The sequence below is a fragment of the Chroicocephalus ridibundus genome, chromosome 5, assembly GCF_963924245.1.
Source record: "Chroicocephalus ridibundus chromosome 5, bChrRid1.1, whole genome shotgun sequence".
Classification (NCBI taxonomy): domain Eukaryota; kingdom Metazoa; phylum Chordata; class Aves; order Charadriiformes; family Laridae; genus Chroicocephalus; species Chroicocephalus ridibundus.
Genome location: NC_086288.1, coordinates 25,555,249 through 25,571,392, shown reverse-complemented (window position 1 = coordinate 25,571,392; position 16,144 = coordinate 25,555,249). Strand labels below are relative to the sequence as shown.

General features: G+C 40.9%; 1 protein-coding gene across 3 annotated transcripts in view; it reads left to right on the top strand.

The window, feature by feature from the left end:
- Positions 1 to 15,734, top strand: part of EGF (epidermal growth factor) — a 63,248-nt gene extending 47,514 nt beyond the window's left edge. For 2 of the 3 annotated variants that reach the window (XM_063336662.1, XM_063336661.1), the window contains 5 exons: positions 1,660 to 1,810; positions 4,488 to 4,652; positions 7,907 to 8,009; positions 11,476 to 11,578; positions 13,077 to 15,734. In XM_063336662.1, the coding sequence (XP_063192732.1) occupies positions 1,660 to 1,810; positions 4,488 to 4,652; positions 7,907 to 8,009; positions 11,476 to 11,578; positions 13,077 to 13,300 (746 nt within the window). In that variant the 3' untranslated portion in view covers positions 13,301 to 15,734. Of the gene's footprint in view, positions 1 to 1,659; positions 1,811 to 4,487; positions 4,653 to 7,906; positions 8,010 to 11,475; positions 11,579 to 12,981 lie in introns of all 3 variants that reach the window. The other variant, XM_063336663.1, reaches the window with a different exon arrangement.
- The last annotated feature ends 410 nt before the right edge of the window (positions 15,735 to 16,144 follow it).

Genomic DNA, 16,144 nt, shown 5'->3' with positions numbered 1-16,144 from the left:
CATTTTTCACAGTCTCTGTGCCTTCTTTCCCTCTGCAGAAGGCTAGCACAAGAGCTGCACATAATTTCAGTCCCATTTTATTCTTCAGAATAAACTAGTCTTTCAGATCCAGTGGCTAATTTTTCAAAAGGGCTCTGAAGCTCTTTAGAAAACCTGGTTACCAGTTTAGTGAAGGGAGTTGCTGAAGGTTCAGCACTAGTGACTATGAGACCCTCATTTCAGTGCCTCAATGTGACAGCAGCATCCCGTGAAAATGTGGAGCGGAGTGACTCATCGTCTTATTCTCTGTGTCAGCCCTTGTCATTGGGGTGAATTTTACTCCAGGTCAAGTGACTGTCTGATGATGGAGGGACACCATGTGATTGTCACAGATCTGTTCCTGCCAAAAAACAGAAGGAAATTATGGCTTTTTTAAATAGATCTATCAGGATTCCCACCTCCTTTTCACTTACTGAAGCTTTCAGTAGTTTCGGATGTCACTCAGGGAATGATGATTTTAAATGACACAAGACTTGGAAGTAATGCCTTCTAGGTCCATCAGTTGTAAGTCTGATGCCATGTATTCATGTGTGTTAACACACTGCATTACTACTTTGCCTAATATGCTCTTTTAGCAAGCTGAAATTTTCTTTAGAGAATGCAGTCACACCTGGAGTTCACCAAAATCACTCATCCCTTTCCAGTCAGGCTCTTTGCCATGGCTATTCTCCTGCAAATGAAATTTTAAAAAACAAATGTCATTGAAGGTCATGTTGCAATAAAACTGGTGTGAGTCATAAAACTGATCCCATAAATGTATAAGAGCGATTAGGTGCATTTGTGCTAAGCTATACAGCTAGAAATTCCTTGCCATGTGTAGGTGTTTGGTTCTGACATATAGATTTGCTGTAGCATCAAAATAGGCAAGAAAGCGCTCCTTTTCTGTAAGGGCATGTCTGCACTGTAGGTCGTGCTGTGCAGAGATATTAGAACTACCTTTAAAACTAACTAGTTTGGATATCTGTGTAGGTGACACTGTGTGTGATTCAGAGCAGGCTACAGAACCCTTTGAAGAATTGGGTCAATAGAGTTCCCTCCTTCCCCAGGGATGCTGTTATCTGTACCCGAGCTCGCTTGAAACAGTAAAAAATCTGATCTGCAGTCCCACATAGATGCAAACAACTGGATGGTAGCAGAGTAGAAATAATCTGCATACGAATGACAAGTTGCACGTGAAAACTTCTCAGTCTGAGATCCAAGTGTGTGAAATGCAGTCATCTTTCACCTGTACACCTGACTCTGGTACTTTATGCATGGTAGAGATTTACCTTACCCTAAAGCTGCATATGTTGTAAAAATCATTTAAGCATAAGTAACTAGAAAGCCAGTGCAGTTTTTCTTCAGAGCTGTACTCACACATCTAAATAGACAGAATGCAGCCAATCTCTGTGAGTCTTTCATTGCAAATCTAGAATCAAGCATATTTAGTATTTTGATCTAAAGTTCTGTGTGCCTAAATTTGATAAGCAACTTAAACAAAGAGGTAAAATGCAAGTAATTGGTCAAAATTAGAGATTTTTGCCTAGTTATCTATCTTGAAGTTCTGTAAGTCTTTCGTAAGATCACATTGTCAATGCAGCCAGAAGTTTTGAGATGTCCTTGTGAAATCCTTTGTTTCAGAATCTACTGTGTCCCCCCCTGTTGTCAGCAATGAATACTCTACGCACCCTGTGCAAGGTGATTCTGTGGGATGCCCTCCTTCGTATGAGTCATACTGCCTCCATGGCGGAGTGTGCAATTATGTTTCTGATCTACAAGACTATGCCTGCAAGTAAGTACAGAAATGTGTATCATCTGTGCTGATGAATGGTATCCTTAGGGCTCAGCTGATTGAAGACAGTGAGGCATTTGTCCTAAACTATCTGTTCATCACTCATTCTAGCAATTATCATTAGACTCTGCGCTTTTCTGTAAGTGATCACTGTGAGTTTCTCTAAGTGGTCACTCCATTCACACTCATTGCAATTAATAGTAGGGTTGGATTTGTTCCCTAAGCACTTGATTCTTTGCTTTGGAAATGTGAGATAAGTTGTTAAGTGACTTAGTGCTCATGGCTTTATGAAAGAGGTGCCTGCTGTCTCTCCTGTACATGTTATGCTGACTTATACCTCCCTGTTGGCCTTGCTGTTATGTGTAGTACTCACTGGGATGGAAGAGGACATCTCTGTTTTGGCTTCTCTGACTGGGACCAGGGAGGAGAAATCTGGTGTCAGCATCTGCCCTTACAGTTTGTAGAGTCTTGGTGCCTGGCAGAAAGGGTATGACATGATGGTCCTCTTACAAACAGGGAGAGTAGCAATGAGACCTCAAAAATGAGACCTCCTTCCTCCTGTCAATATTTTTGGGAAGCCTAATTCCTGGTTCCCCAAATGCAGTCACTGATAAAAGCAAAAAGAATCTCATATTTTCAGAAGTTGGCCTAGGCCTGGTCAATGTGACAACCTAGTTCCATGGGGTAATCATTTCTTCAAAACCATTAGTGCTGGAGCCTAATTGTGTAACTCGATTATATTTCAATCTGTGTTATATCTTTCTTCGAAATCAAATGTATAAGTGTTTACAGTGGGACAAATCCAATGCCTGCCTCCTCCCCTGGGGTCTCACCTGGTAAGCGAGGACCTGTGCAGGGGATGGATGCTGTTCCATAGCAGGCAAATCTCCCTCTGTGTCTCAGGAACTTGGGTGGCCCTGGTATAACCTGGGAGTGAGGAGAGCAAGCTTTGTGCTGAAGGGTTTCTTTGACCCACCATTTCCCCAGATCTTCCTTGTACTGCACTGCAGCAACCTCTGTACCAGGCCATTCCTGCAAGCGCTGTCAAACCCTAGGCTTTCTTGTTTTTAAATATGAGTGGTCTCCCCTGCCTACAGACCTCTGTGTCTGCAGAGGATACGTATCTCATATACATACATGGGAATGAAGTGGATGCTTTGTGCTGCGCATTTCCTAAGCTTGCAAAGCCCTTGGGCAAAGCCATTACAGGAGGTGGGCTCATGGCCATGTCTGGTATTTGTTATAAGTTCTTAGTGTAAGTTTTAGAGGCACTGAAAACTATCTTTTTTCACCTCATTGAGTTTCTCCTATCGAAACTGAAGAGTCTACAACTGCACAACTTTCAAATTGGATCACGTCTTTTTCTCTTTCATTTGTTAGGCGTTAGTGCATAATAAGAATCCAAATGTATGTATTCTTCAGTGCTGGAAGTGGAAGCCGTTTTAAAAATTAAGGAGCAACTGTGTTTAGCCGTATTTTGGGGGGTCAGGGTTTTTATGTGGACCTTGCTGAATTCTCACATTGCTGAATTCTCACTAGATGGCAGCATTCATTCATGTAGTCTGTAATAAGTTAAATACCAAAACGAAGTCATGGAAAAAAGTTACCTAGCAAAAATATCTAGCAAAAATGACATACCAAAGGTGGTTTGTATTTGAATTAATAAAAACTTTTACACTAGAAAGTAGATCTTCTAGCCTTTTTTGGAAATTAATGTGCTCTCACATTAAAAAAACCAGCAATTTTCTGCCTTCCAACATATATGCATTCTAATTTGTGACAGAATGAGAGTGTTTGTGCCTGATTTAATAATGAATGCTGATATAACGTTTTCAGGACATTAGGTAAAAGCTGCTGCAGGTCAAATCCTGCTTCTTTTGCTCATTTGACTAGCTCTTTTGATTTGAGTAAAACTAGACTGGTTAAAAATTGTGAGCAGGATTTGAGCCTACGTTGCTGAGAGATTGTTATGAATTGAGTAGACTTTTCATTTTTTATGTTTATTATTTCTTTTTTTATGTCTCTCTTTGGACAGTAATACTAGGCTGGGATTCTTTTTGATGTATTTCACATGTTCTAGTAATTTTGATTTGAAGCTTTCATGCACTGGTAAGATATTTCCGTGTTGGGTTTTACAGTGGTAAAAACAAACAAATAAACAAAAACTGCCCATGGAAGAAGCTTGTGTTAAAACCAACTTATGAAGATATTTCTAACCCATACGAGGGGTTTTTATTTTAAAGTCAGGATTCAGATTAAAATCTGATTCCCTTAACCAAATCACTGTGAAAATACAAGTAAATATTATATTGCCTATTTCAAAGAAAGGGAAGCTTGCTGCTGGAAACAGTTAAATGGAAAACCTTAGAGAAACACTAAACACACAGCACGGTTTAAGAGAAAATTATTTTTTCTATTCTTTACTCATTAGAATCTGGAAATTATAAACTCGCTGTATAATTCTATAGCTTTACAGTAAAAAGGTCTTTTAATATTGAATTCTACAGATTTTGACAGCCATTCCTTTAAAGTCATTTTGTCTTCACCACTACTAAACTCAACCAGATATTTCCGTAGCAGGTGCCAATGGTAAATGAATACACAAGGTGACTGAAGTGATGATCTGGGCTTTTTCCTCTGCTGCCTGTTACAAAGCGTGCTTGCTTCCTTTCGGCAGCTGTGTGACGGGCTATGTCGGGGAGCGGTGCCAGTTCAGCGATCTGGAGTGGTGGGAGCAGCAGCACGCCGAGCGGGTGAAGATGCGGAACATCACCATCACAGTGTGCGCAGCAGTGCTGGTCCTCCTGCTGCTGCTGGGATCCCTGGCTGCCTACTGCCACAGGTAGCGCTTCCAAACACGCGCGGTGAATGTGTGGCACAGGGAATGAGGTGCTGCTGACTTTCACAGAGGGCTCATGGCAAAGCACGAGAGCTGTTCCTCAGCTGGTGGAAAGCGCTGTATCATCCTTGCTACTCCTTTGCTTTTCAGTAATTGGATCTATGAATAATTCAGAAAGTTCTGGCATGTCCCTTGCCTCTAGTACTCTCATTGGTGTTAGTGAGTGACGCGTGTCTAGGGGGGATGAGGAATAGACCTAATAAGGTTTGTAGGGGAGCCATAGTTTGTATCGATGAGAGAGTTTAGGAGCATGCTATTCTCTTCTTCCTTGGTTTCTTAAGAGCTGTAGATGTCTGAAACTGTCATGGTAGGGTTTGGCTCTTCTCTGCTAGCTATCCCCTTAGTTTGGTTTTGCTTCCCTTTCAGTGTTGAGTGACACCTGAAAGTTTCCTTGTCATTGAGAAAAGCAGCGTAACCTTCCAATAGCAAACTTCCGCAGTGATGCCTCCTTCCAGCAATGAACATGAAAGCAGTTTTCCTGGCAGTAGAAAGAGTAAAATCAGATGATGTGAGCCTAAGGCACATCTGTTGTAAAAGTACTCCCTGGCATTTTCCATGGCTGTAATGAATTGTACAGGTTTGAAATTCTTCTCGTGGCAAAAAGAATCCCTCCAGTCACTATTTAAGAACCCAGTCTGATATGAAATTAGATGTCATCGATGTTCCTTGGACTGGAAAGTTGTCAGCATTTAGTAAGTTAGTCTTTTGGCCATGACTTTGGCAGATAACTGTTCTCAGAGGCTCTTGTTTATGTGCATATTTGTATTTAAAAGTAACCAAACAAAAAGCCAGACAGGAGCCAAACCAAGAGTCTTCTGCTGCATGCCGACCTGCCCTCTGTGTGCAGGGGTTTTGTTTTGTGGCTTAGGTTGATTTTAAAAATAGACCCTCCTAGGCATAAAAAGTTAAGGTACAAAAGAAGTTAACTATGGAAGCTATTGTTTTCCATTCTTATTCAATGGTTCCTAGCATATTTAGTCCATAAAAGTAGAGAAGCTGCCACATTTCTTATTTTCTACTAAGTAATGGTAGAGGTCCAGAATGAAGGCTGGACCTGGTTTGTTCTCATGACCTGGGATTCAGAAGCTAATCAGTGGAATGATACATTCAGAATAGACAACTCGTGAAATTGTTATGTTTCCCATATGTGCCATATAAACCATCATGAAAAATAGCCAGAATACGGCTGGTTTTAAGGTGTGAAGATATTTATTCTCTTCCCTTCCTCTCTTTTTTGTCATTTCTCCATGATTTACGTTTCTTTCTTGCCAAATGCTTTTGATCAATATAACTATTTACCTCAACAGCAAGTTTTCAATTACATGCTTGACTTGATTTGTACTGCAGTTATTACTAGCATAACTAGATCAAAATGAAACCATTGACCTAAAATGCCTATTTAACTGCAGTGTGGAAACCAGTATTTGGGTTGAAATTGCTGTACTGCTTTTTCACATAACCTACTGTATTTTGAAATGTACCAATTAAGTCTGTAATAGTCCTGTTCCTTCCCCTTTAAAATGGAGACGCCTGTCTCCTTTTAATTGGAGAAAATGAGGTTGGAGATCTACGCCTGCCAATTTGAAAAATGTGTAAACTGGAGGCCAAGAATACCAGAGTATTGTGTTGGTTTGTTCAATGACTGTAGTCCACCGAAGAGCATTGTGTTATTCTTAATGTTATGTTTATGTAGCCTGACTGTATAGTATGCCAAGTTCCCTATCTTTCTTGGGAAGCAAGGAAATAACTCTTTTCCAACAAAAAAAAAATTTTATCTGAATCGCAGATTTAACACCCACAATCCCTCCTCCTCAATTGGCCAAGACCGTGCAAAAATCCACAGTAGGACTGGGATTAGGATTGAGAAATCCTTGGCCTCTTGCCCATGCTCGGTCAACTAGATTTCACTGCCTCGTCTGCTTGTGCTCAGTCTCCCACGAAGACTCCCGTGCTCGTCAAGCCCATCTGGCATCTGTTACTCTGCATGCTGTAAAGTAAATGTGGAACTAGTAGCAGAGCACCCCGGTGAGGACCGTGCCCGTGTGTGAGCTCTGTGCAATGGATTTTCTAACCCTTGAGTAACAGTCTCAGGTTTTGTCAGCACTATGCCCTGTAATGAAGAACGGGCACATCTGGGTGACAAAACATGAACAGCAGCCTTGCCACAGTGTCAGGAAAAGTAAAAATGGACTATTTTACCTTATTTCTCAGTTTCTCAGCATTCTGCTCTGTGGATATGCCCTCAGATCTGACACCTATTTGATTTCATATTAACAGTCCCAGTCTTATCCTCTACTGGAGACAATTACTTTTTTAAAGAATGTTTGAATACACAGGAATGTGTTATAGAGAATATGGGGAGAAAATCCATGGTGGAGACAGTTCTTTCTCATTTCTGGCAAAAAGCAAATTTTATTTACATTGGATTTTCATGAAGGGAGCAACATACGATAATCATGGAAGGTGCACTTTCCCAGTTAGGATATGAATGTGTTGTAGAAATAAAAGGAAAATTCCTATTTGCTTTGGTACACGTATATTAAATTTAATTTAAAATGAATGAGGCTTCTGTAATTTGAAGAGTGTAACAGTGATTTTCTTAGATGATGTCTAAGATCTCAATCATGTCTCTGATTTGGATCTCAAGCAGTGTAAATGGGCTCTTTTTCTTGTGACCATGTTTTCTATGTTGGGGCCTATATGGGCTTTTAATACTGCCTTTTAAGTGATTGCTGTTTAACTGCAAAAATAGCAACTTTTGAATTTATGGATCTAGCCACTTAGAGCTGATTATTCCTTTTCCAACTCCAGGTTGTACTCTTGGCTTTTTCCCCCTTGAATTAATTCTGTTGATCATGCTTATTCCTGGAAATGTCTTAGTTCCAAGCTTTTTGAGGCTTTCAGTTTGTTTATTTCATAGTAATTTCTGCAATTGTTGTTTTTCATACATGATGTAGATGAATGCAGAAGTGACTTTCATAATTGTAACTATCAATGGTGTATAAAAATACAGCCAGATTTTTATTTCTGAGCTTCACCCACAAATGCTGTTCATTTTATTGGCTGAAACCTAAATTTTTAATAACAGGAATGTATTGTGTCCCTTCTGCAAATACCTATAGAATAATGTGTGAAAGGAAGCAGCATCTGTTCCTCCCAAAGCAAAACAATTTGTTTCAGCTTTTGTTCTGTTGCAGAAGTCAAAACTTGTATAAGAAGAATCTCTATGCAGAAGTGGTAAGAGACGCGAGCAGCCGCGCTGACAATGAGAACGTGACACCTACTAGCAGCAAGTCTCGGGTAAGTATATTAATGCGGAGTGGAGAGGGAAGCAGGAAGGATCAAAGAGTGTTAGGGATCCACTTGAGATTATCCATCAAATAATTCACATCTTAAATATATTAAATAACTGCTAGAGTCATCAAGTGCTTTGCTGTGAACCCTAGTTCATCTTACCTCATTGTTATCCCTCAAAGTTCACAGCTGCCTGGATGTATTGCAACCATTAGCCAGTGTTATTGTTAGCTTTGAACACAACAGTTGGGGAACTGTGTTCTAAATTAAGGAAATGGCAATGTGATGACATGGCATATCACAGAGTTATTTTCACAGGAAAGTATGCCCTCAGTAAAAAAGGCTTCTTGGAAGCCAAGTATTGTGTGTGCTACATGAGAGGTTGAACTTTATTTTGGGCGTTGATGAAATTAAATGTCTTTGTATTAGAGGCTGCTGCCTTGTAAAGAAAAACAACCAGGGTGTTATCAGGCAGTTTGGGAGGGAATATAAAATACAAATTTTGCACTGGTGTAGGTAGAAATGCCATCATCATCTGGTTGTACTGGCCTGTTTCTGTTGTCATTTTTGAAGTTGCATCAGAGAATTTGGCCCCTTAAGATCTGATCTAAGGACCTGATTCTAGCTGCCATTAAAACAACATTACACTGCTGGGTGACAGCAATTGAAACTTGAAGTTGGCAAAAGTGACATAATTGGCATCTGTGGCTACCTCTGTGCCCAGGCTGAGACTCCTTTCTCAGAATGGCGTGACTTCCCCTGAGAGCTTGTCCGCAGACACGTATCATCCAGCTCTGAGTTAGCTGCTGTAATGCAGGTATCACCACACTTGTCCAGGTAGCATCACATTAGCTCAGCAGCGTACGCTCTTCAAAACAAGCACAGGTATGCCAGTGGAAAAGACTAATGGAAGTGTTTATACTTGTACGGGATTGGCGATAAACTCTAGCGAAGCACATACCTTTTTACTGGGGTAATGGCACACATGTTTTTCCGGTGTAGGTATTACTGCAAGGTTTTAAAGCCTTCCACACCCAACTATAGCTGGGAAGGTACAAGAACCATGTGCATAGTAGTCGTGGTCACAGAAGAATTTGACTTCAAATGGCCTGAAGTTTGACTCTGCTCCAAATCTTTGAGTCCAGAAAGAGATGAGTTTGTTCTACTTGGGAGTCTGTTTGAGGGGTTGAATATCATGGAATATTTACAGTGCAAATCCAAGGATTTTTAATCAACCCAAGGAAGGCTTCACAAATGGTTTAGATTGAGCATCTGGCAGGATTTGTGAGTGGGTAGCCACTGAAACACATTATCAAATATATGTTGGGAGTACTGAATTGACTTGACCCTGGTTATGACATATTGTTCCTTAGCTGGTCAACTGCATACTCCTGGGGACCTTTTATTGCCAGCACTTTGTTCCTCCAGGTACTGGACAGCAAATGTGCTGAACTGCAGCGACGTTATCATTTGTTCACAGCAGAGACAAAAACCACAGCTTGCAAAATATCTGAGGCTGGGAAAATGGGAAACATTTGTTGGGGCTGGGAACAGCTTGTTGCCTGGGAGCGGTGCTCTAGGAGGCCTGCAGCTCATCAGCTCTGTCCCCACCTGCTGTTGCCTGCACAGCTGATGCTAGTGGTCAATGACATTTTTGCTGAATATAGGAGTAATTAGACAGCTAAGCAACTGAATCAACAAAAACAAATCCAGCCTACTCATCTATTACACACTCATGTTAAATTTCACCATGCATTCTTGCACTGGGAGACATCAAATACATTAATAAAGTAATTAATTGCAAATGGCTTGTTGCAGTCTGGAAGAGGAAATCACTGACCCGTTGCTAATTCTTGCCGCTTACACAGTAATGGATTCCTGTGGTTTCATGCATGTGATTTTCTCTGTGCTGATGTAGCCATTGAGTGTTAAGTTCACTGTGGCTTCGTGCATGCATGCACTCAGGTTAGAAACTGTGGAGTGGCCAAAAAGCAGCAGGAAGTTATCCATTTCTACTGTTCACTTAGAGTGGATTACTGGGGAGCTTTATGTGAAAAAAGAGATTATACTACATTGGGGACAGAAAACTCTATAGCTCCTCAGCTCTTAAGGTACTGGAATGGGTTTTTGGGCGCTATTGATTTACACAGCATAAATAATCCTAATGAAGGACTTCAGATGGGAACTGGATGATGTGTATGCAGTAACTGTAAAAAGCTCAAGAAATTTGCTCCTTTTGCAGCCCCCTGTGCTCCTGCTCATTCGTGAGGCTGGGGAGAGGGAGCGCAAAGACTTTTTCATTCTTGCCCATCCAGATTAGTGTAGAGAATAACGAGGCTTTATGCTATCACACATATCAGATACTAGGTATTGTGATACTGAAACTATACATATAGATTGTCCGAGTGTCATTCACTTTTCCCTTTACTTCTATTCTGCCAAGTGAGGCTACATTTAGCTGAGGGTATGCCTGGGTATTTTTTCACATTCATATTAGAGTTCCATAAGCCAGGCCAGGTTTGTCCTAGGGATATGTAAGCCTTGGTAAACTTCTGCACATGCCTGGATTTTGATGCTATTCTGAGACTTTTTGTCCAGCAAGTGCTCTGCTTTGCACAGTCAAAGATATTTTGCAGAACCATGTGTAGCTGAATCTCCTCTGGGGGTCTGTCACATGTGGGTTAGCAGCTGTAAGCCTACAGATTTTATGTAAATGAACTGATGCCTAAATAGTCACACCTGCTGCATCTGTGATATACCCATATAAATCCACCAATTTTCCACCTGGACCACTGAATCTGTCAGTCCTTCTGTTAGAACATGTTGTTTTCTCTTCTTCCCTTTCCCTGCAATTTAAACATCCCCTTTTTACTGAGTTTCCCTCTTTCTCTCTATACTGTTTCAGCACAGTGCTTCACATTGCTTTCCTCTGCCTCTGTTTTTTCTGTTTTCCCCCTGGTCTTTTCAGCATGTTCCCCCAGAAGGTCCCATCTTCTGCTTCCAAGGTGTCACTTCCACTGTCACCACGGGATGATGGAATTGCAGATCCCAGGTGGTGCTGAGAGCCAGAAAGGGAGGCTCACTTCCTTCCCTGTGTCTGACAGGGTTTCCTGCTGTCTGGTTGAGGGTCTCTCTAATGCTTTAGAAGTGGCCCTCAGTACTATGGAGAGGGTTGATTTTCATGTACTTTTATTCTTGCATCTGGAAAGGTTAATTTGCAAGGCAAGGGAATGGGTAGTTCTTTACTAGACTGGGACTGCACACTTTCCAAAGAAAGACCGGGGCTGTCATCAACTCAAATGTTTAATTATTTGCAGGGGAAGGGTCATCCCAGAAGCCAGGATGACCTTTTTCCCCCTGCTGTGGTTGGAGTGTGTGGCCCTTCTAGTTTGCCTCTTGGGTTTCCGAAAACTGGTTCATTTTTTATTAATTTGTGGTCTGTATATTTTGTGCATATTGTATGTATTTGCAGTTTGCAGTTGTTAAGGAGGGTAACAGTTCTCTGGAGACTAAAGCGGTTGATCTAATTGAGTGTGAGACAACAGATCCCCATCCTGCCTGTCCTTCAGAATATGGTGAGTAGGATTTCCTTCCTTATTAGATCTCTCCTCACCTTTGTACCAGCAGGAGCAACAGCTGATAGAGGAGACAGAGAAATCAGAATTATCTTTCTGGCCTGTTTATAGCTGCCATGCACAGCAGAAGCCATGTCTGTAGTGCTGTGAAGAGACCATTCAGTCCTTCACTTTGCAGATTACTCATGAGAAGTTACACTGCAACAATTACACATAAGAAGCCAGATGCTTCTCATGATAGTAATAATATCATAATTTTGCATTTATATAGGACTTCACAGGTTTGCCCCATAGCAAGTTATGCCCATCATACTGACGGGGAATGTACATCCGTGGAAAGATCTACTTTGACAGTCCGTATTCATTTAGGCAGGATAACTGACATGGTGTGAGGGGTCCAGGACTCCCCAGAAACCTTTTGCCCTGCAGCAGCAACTGCAGTTCTGCTTTTTGTGTTAGACAAGGTGTTTGCCTGGGGAACATTTGGTGCTTAAACAAAGATGAGATGAATAAAGGAGATGTGCCTCCCATCCCTGGTGCAAAGGCAGCAGGCAGCACAGACGCACACAATGGGGTTCCATGGCCCGCAGGTTACCAGACGGACCACTATGAGTTTTAGCAAACGCTGCCTTATAGATGGCAATTGAATCTCCTAATTGCTCAGGTGGTGAGAAATGATGGGGAAAGACCGTTATCCTTAACCATTTGTCTTGTTTACCTTATATACCTCCTAACTACAGAAGTTACTAGAGAACCCAGTTTGTATCAGTCATTTAAAATATGCAAAGACAGATGTTTGAGGGTACTTGAATGGGCAGGCAACTTGCAAGATTTTCAAAATTGCCCATCCTGTCCTTAGACATTCGTTGGGAAATCACTTTATTCATCACTGGAAAATATGCCTCACATTTACTTCACTGGACTAATATTGTGAACATGTGTAGAACTGTATCATCCAGTGAAGGAAGCCTGATGTTTCCAATTAGGAGGCTCTGTTTTCATTTATAGTTTTATCAGATGCAGCTATTGGAACAGAAATTTCTCATGACAGGTGTGTGATTTTTCTCCTAGTTGAAAATTATTAGTAAAAGTGGTTCAACCATTTTAGACAAGAAGACTGGTAAATAATCTGATGTCTTTTCTAACATGTTATGGGAAGTTCTTACATCATGCTGGTGAATAATTCTAAAATCTTTTGACTCTGGAGCCGGGAAGGTGGTCTTACTGTCACAGGCATGCATTTTCCTGTTCTTGCATATTAAAACAGAAAACCATGAAATTTGCCTAGGATGAGTCATTAAAATCTGAAGCAAGTTCTTGACTTTGCCTCTTTTTTTTTTTATTCTTTTGACATGAATTGGTTTTGTAATTTTCTGAACTCAATTCTGTGCTTCCTTTCATAGCTTTCCTCTCTCAAAGCTGCCGTTAGCTTTCTTTTGGCTTAGTTCTTGTGAAGCTTCTCAAATGGCTTTCAGTAATACATATCCATTTTCTCCAGTGGAAGAACAGCCTATAACATATGACAAAGCAGCAGAGACTTCGGCAGAAGAGGAGAAAGAACAAGGCTGTCAACAAGAGGTTCCTGTTGGTGAGAAATTGCGTCAGCCCATGGGAGCGGCGAAGGGCCCTCCCCAGGCTCCCTGGAGCACCCCTCCCAAGCCCCTGCTGGAAAGGGAACCCTGCGAGCTCGCCCCAGCTAGCCTGCTGATGCAGCCAGACTAGAAGCAGCCCGGGATTGAGTGGGAAAAGGAGGAAGTCAATAGAGAATGGGAACTCATGAAACACTGAAGCAACCCTCATTTTTCATTAAAATCTGCTTTAGGAAAAACAAAACAGAACAGAGAAGTCCTTGGCACTCCTCCCCTGTCATCTCTGCTTGGAAGAATTACTGCGAGCAATGTATTAGCAATGAGTACTCTATAAGTATCACTTTAAGGGGCACCGCTGCGAACTTCATTAACTGCCTGCTAAAAGGACACTGAGGAGAAAACAGACTAGAAGGTGATTTGTCAGAGATAAGTACTTTCTAATGGAGTTTATTGCAAGTAGTGGTCTTTACACGAGCACACACTGAGTCCAGAAAACTGCCTGGCAAATGGACAACAGGCACAACCGCAGAGAAACTGGAATGGAAGATGATGCAGGAAAATGAGTTAAAACCAAATTTTTTTATTAAAATATTGTTCAGAGACACTTTAAGCCTCTCCCTAGCACTGCTGTCAGGCCACTGTAACTTCTTGGACTTCACCAGAGATGTTCTTGTATCTGCTTCTGTGAGTGAGCACCAAATGGGGTCTTGCATTTCCCAGGTTTGGTGGGATGGAGGATTGTTTGTGACCATATGGTGTTAAGTGAGAGGTAACATTTGAGGGGAAAGGTGATTCTTCTATTAAATTTTCCAGTCTACACTGGTCCTTCAGAGCATTACAGGATTGTTTCTGGACTGGGGCAGTGGACCTGAGTCCGCTTTCAGCCCTGCAAGGAAGCGTGTGCTGGAGGTGTCCTTGCCTCACAGAAGCGTGGCTGGCAGCAAAACCTGGAGCATTATGTAGGACTTGGTGTGAGGAAAGAAGTCAAGCCAGTTGCTGCTCCAAAAGAATAGGAGGAGTCGGATAAACAAATGAAAAATCACCTCAGTTTGGATGGACTTCCACATAGCTGATTTGTGCCGCATGGGATCAATTGGAAAACAACATCAATTTTTCTTGTAACTGGCTTTCTCACAGCTACAGTTCCCTTCCAGTTATTTACTAAGAACTAACTCACTTACAAAGCTCTGTTCTATACAGAGTTGTAACTTAGTTGTTTATCATCTCAAGTCATTTTCACTGGTGCTCTTGACTCCCTAAGGCTGTTCTCAGAAAGTTTGGGAAGATATCTGGAAATCAGCTATATTAGTAATAAAGTTTTAGTTGTAGGGCATCTTTCAGTCCTCTGTCTTTAAAGCCTACTACTATAACCACCAGGCACCTTCTTTAAACCCTGCTACAGTGCCCACCACTAGTGTTCTTTGTAATTCATTAGCTGGATAATAGTGGCAAACATTATTAATTTGTGTGCTTACCATCCTGCTTTGTGGTTTTTTAGAATCCTGCCAGGAAAAGGTATGGGATGTTGTCATTTGGTTACCAGGTCTGTGATTCCCCAATGATGGGAAAGAGTATTGAAAGGCTTTTACCTCTCGTTCAAAACGGTTACACGCTGCAGTAAATTTGTGGAGTCAGTTCTGATTTATGTTGGTGTAAACAGTAAGAATGTTGAGCCCAAGGTGTCTGAATTACAATAAAGATAATGCTCTGTTGTGTAGAGAGTTGTCGCTTATTTGTTTATCTTCTAAAGTGATTTTTCTAGTGGTTTTGAATTGCTGAGTTAGTTTGTTTTCTAATCACATCAGTTCTGAATTCAGAATAAACTTGCGAAATGGGCATTTACAGAGGTTAGTTGGAACCAGTAGCAACAAAGACTCGTTCTCGTGTGTGAATGGCAGCAAGGGTGCTTCCATGGAAAGAGAAGTAGTTGAGCAGAGTTGGCATACTAAACTGTGTTCAGGAGAGGGCAGCCACTGGGTTTGAACCATTAGTATTTGGTAGATTTTATTTTAAGTTCAGCATAGTTAAATTTCATTAACGTTGTTAAAATATCTAGTTTGGATTCGTTGGTCTTTCACAGTTCATCATTGACCTCATGTATTTTGATGGGAAGATAGTCCAGCTAGAAAGGCCCTGATTCAGTAAAGCATTTTATTTCTATGAGAGCTAGAAAGTAAAACGACACTGATTCCTGCACTTTGATTATCTCTGGTGAAATATGTTTGTGTGCTTAAAATCAAAGTGTTGCATTGAATGACAGTCATCTTTTAGTAGGAATTATCCCTGCTCAAAGGAAATAAAGATTTGTAACTTCGAATCTTGTCTAAACAAAGGTGTTTCAGACTCCTTACAAATTAGTTTCATATTCCACACCCCCCCGCCTTTTTTTTTCTTTGCTTTCCTTCAGTCTAGAGATCTAATTTTAAATTTGATAGTGTTCTTTACAGAGTAAGATAGGAAAATCGAGCTGATATGTTTTTGTAATTAGGGTGTTTTGAGTTTTAAATGTTTCCTAAACTAAGCTCTAAACTCAAAATAATCTTTAGTGTAAAACCTTGAGATGATATTTCAACACAAATATAATATATTTGTTTTATTTGTATGTTTATAAAGCTATTGATTTATAAAATAAAACTCAAAAAGATCCCTGGCGTCCCTCTTATTTTAAAAGAAGAGAATGCAAAATTCTGGTTTCATTTAACCCATGTCATGTTTGTTGACAGCTCCATCGGTTTCATACAGCCGCAGTATGTAATGGGTTGGTGCAGCACGGGCAGATATCATGGGTTTTTCTTTCCCCGCTCAGAAAATCTATACTAATGAGGATTACCTTCTGCAGCTCACAGGTAGATCCCAGCTTGAATACAGTAAGTTTTTATTTATTATTTTAGTTATACATTCCCATAAACCAGTAGAAGACATATACTCCTTTTTGTGCGCATTTTAGTGGCTCTGTTATGAATGTTGCTACTTGTTT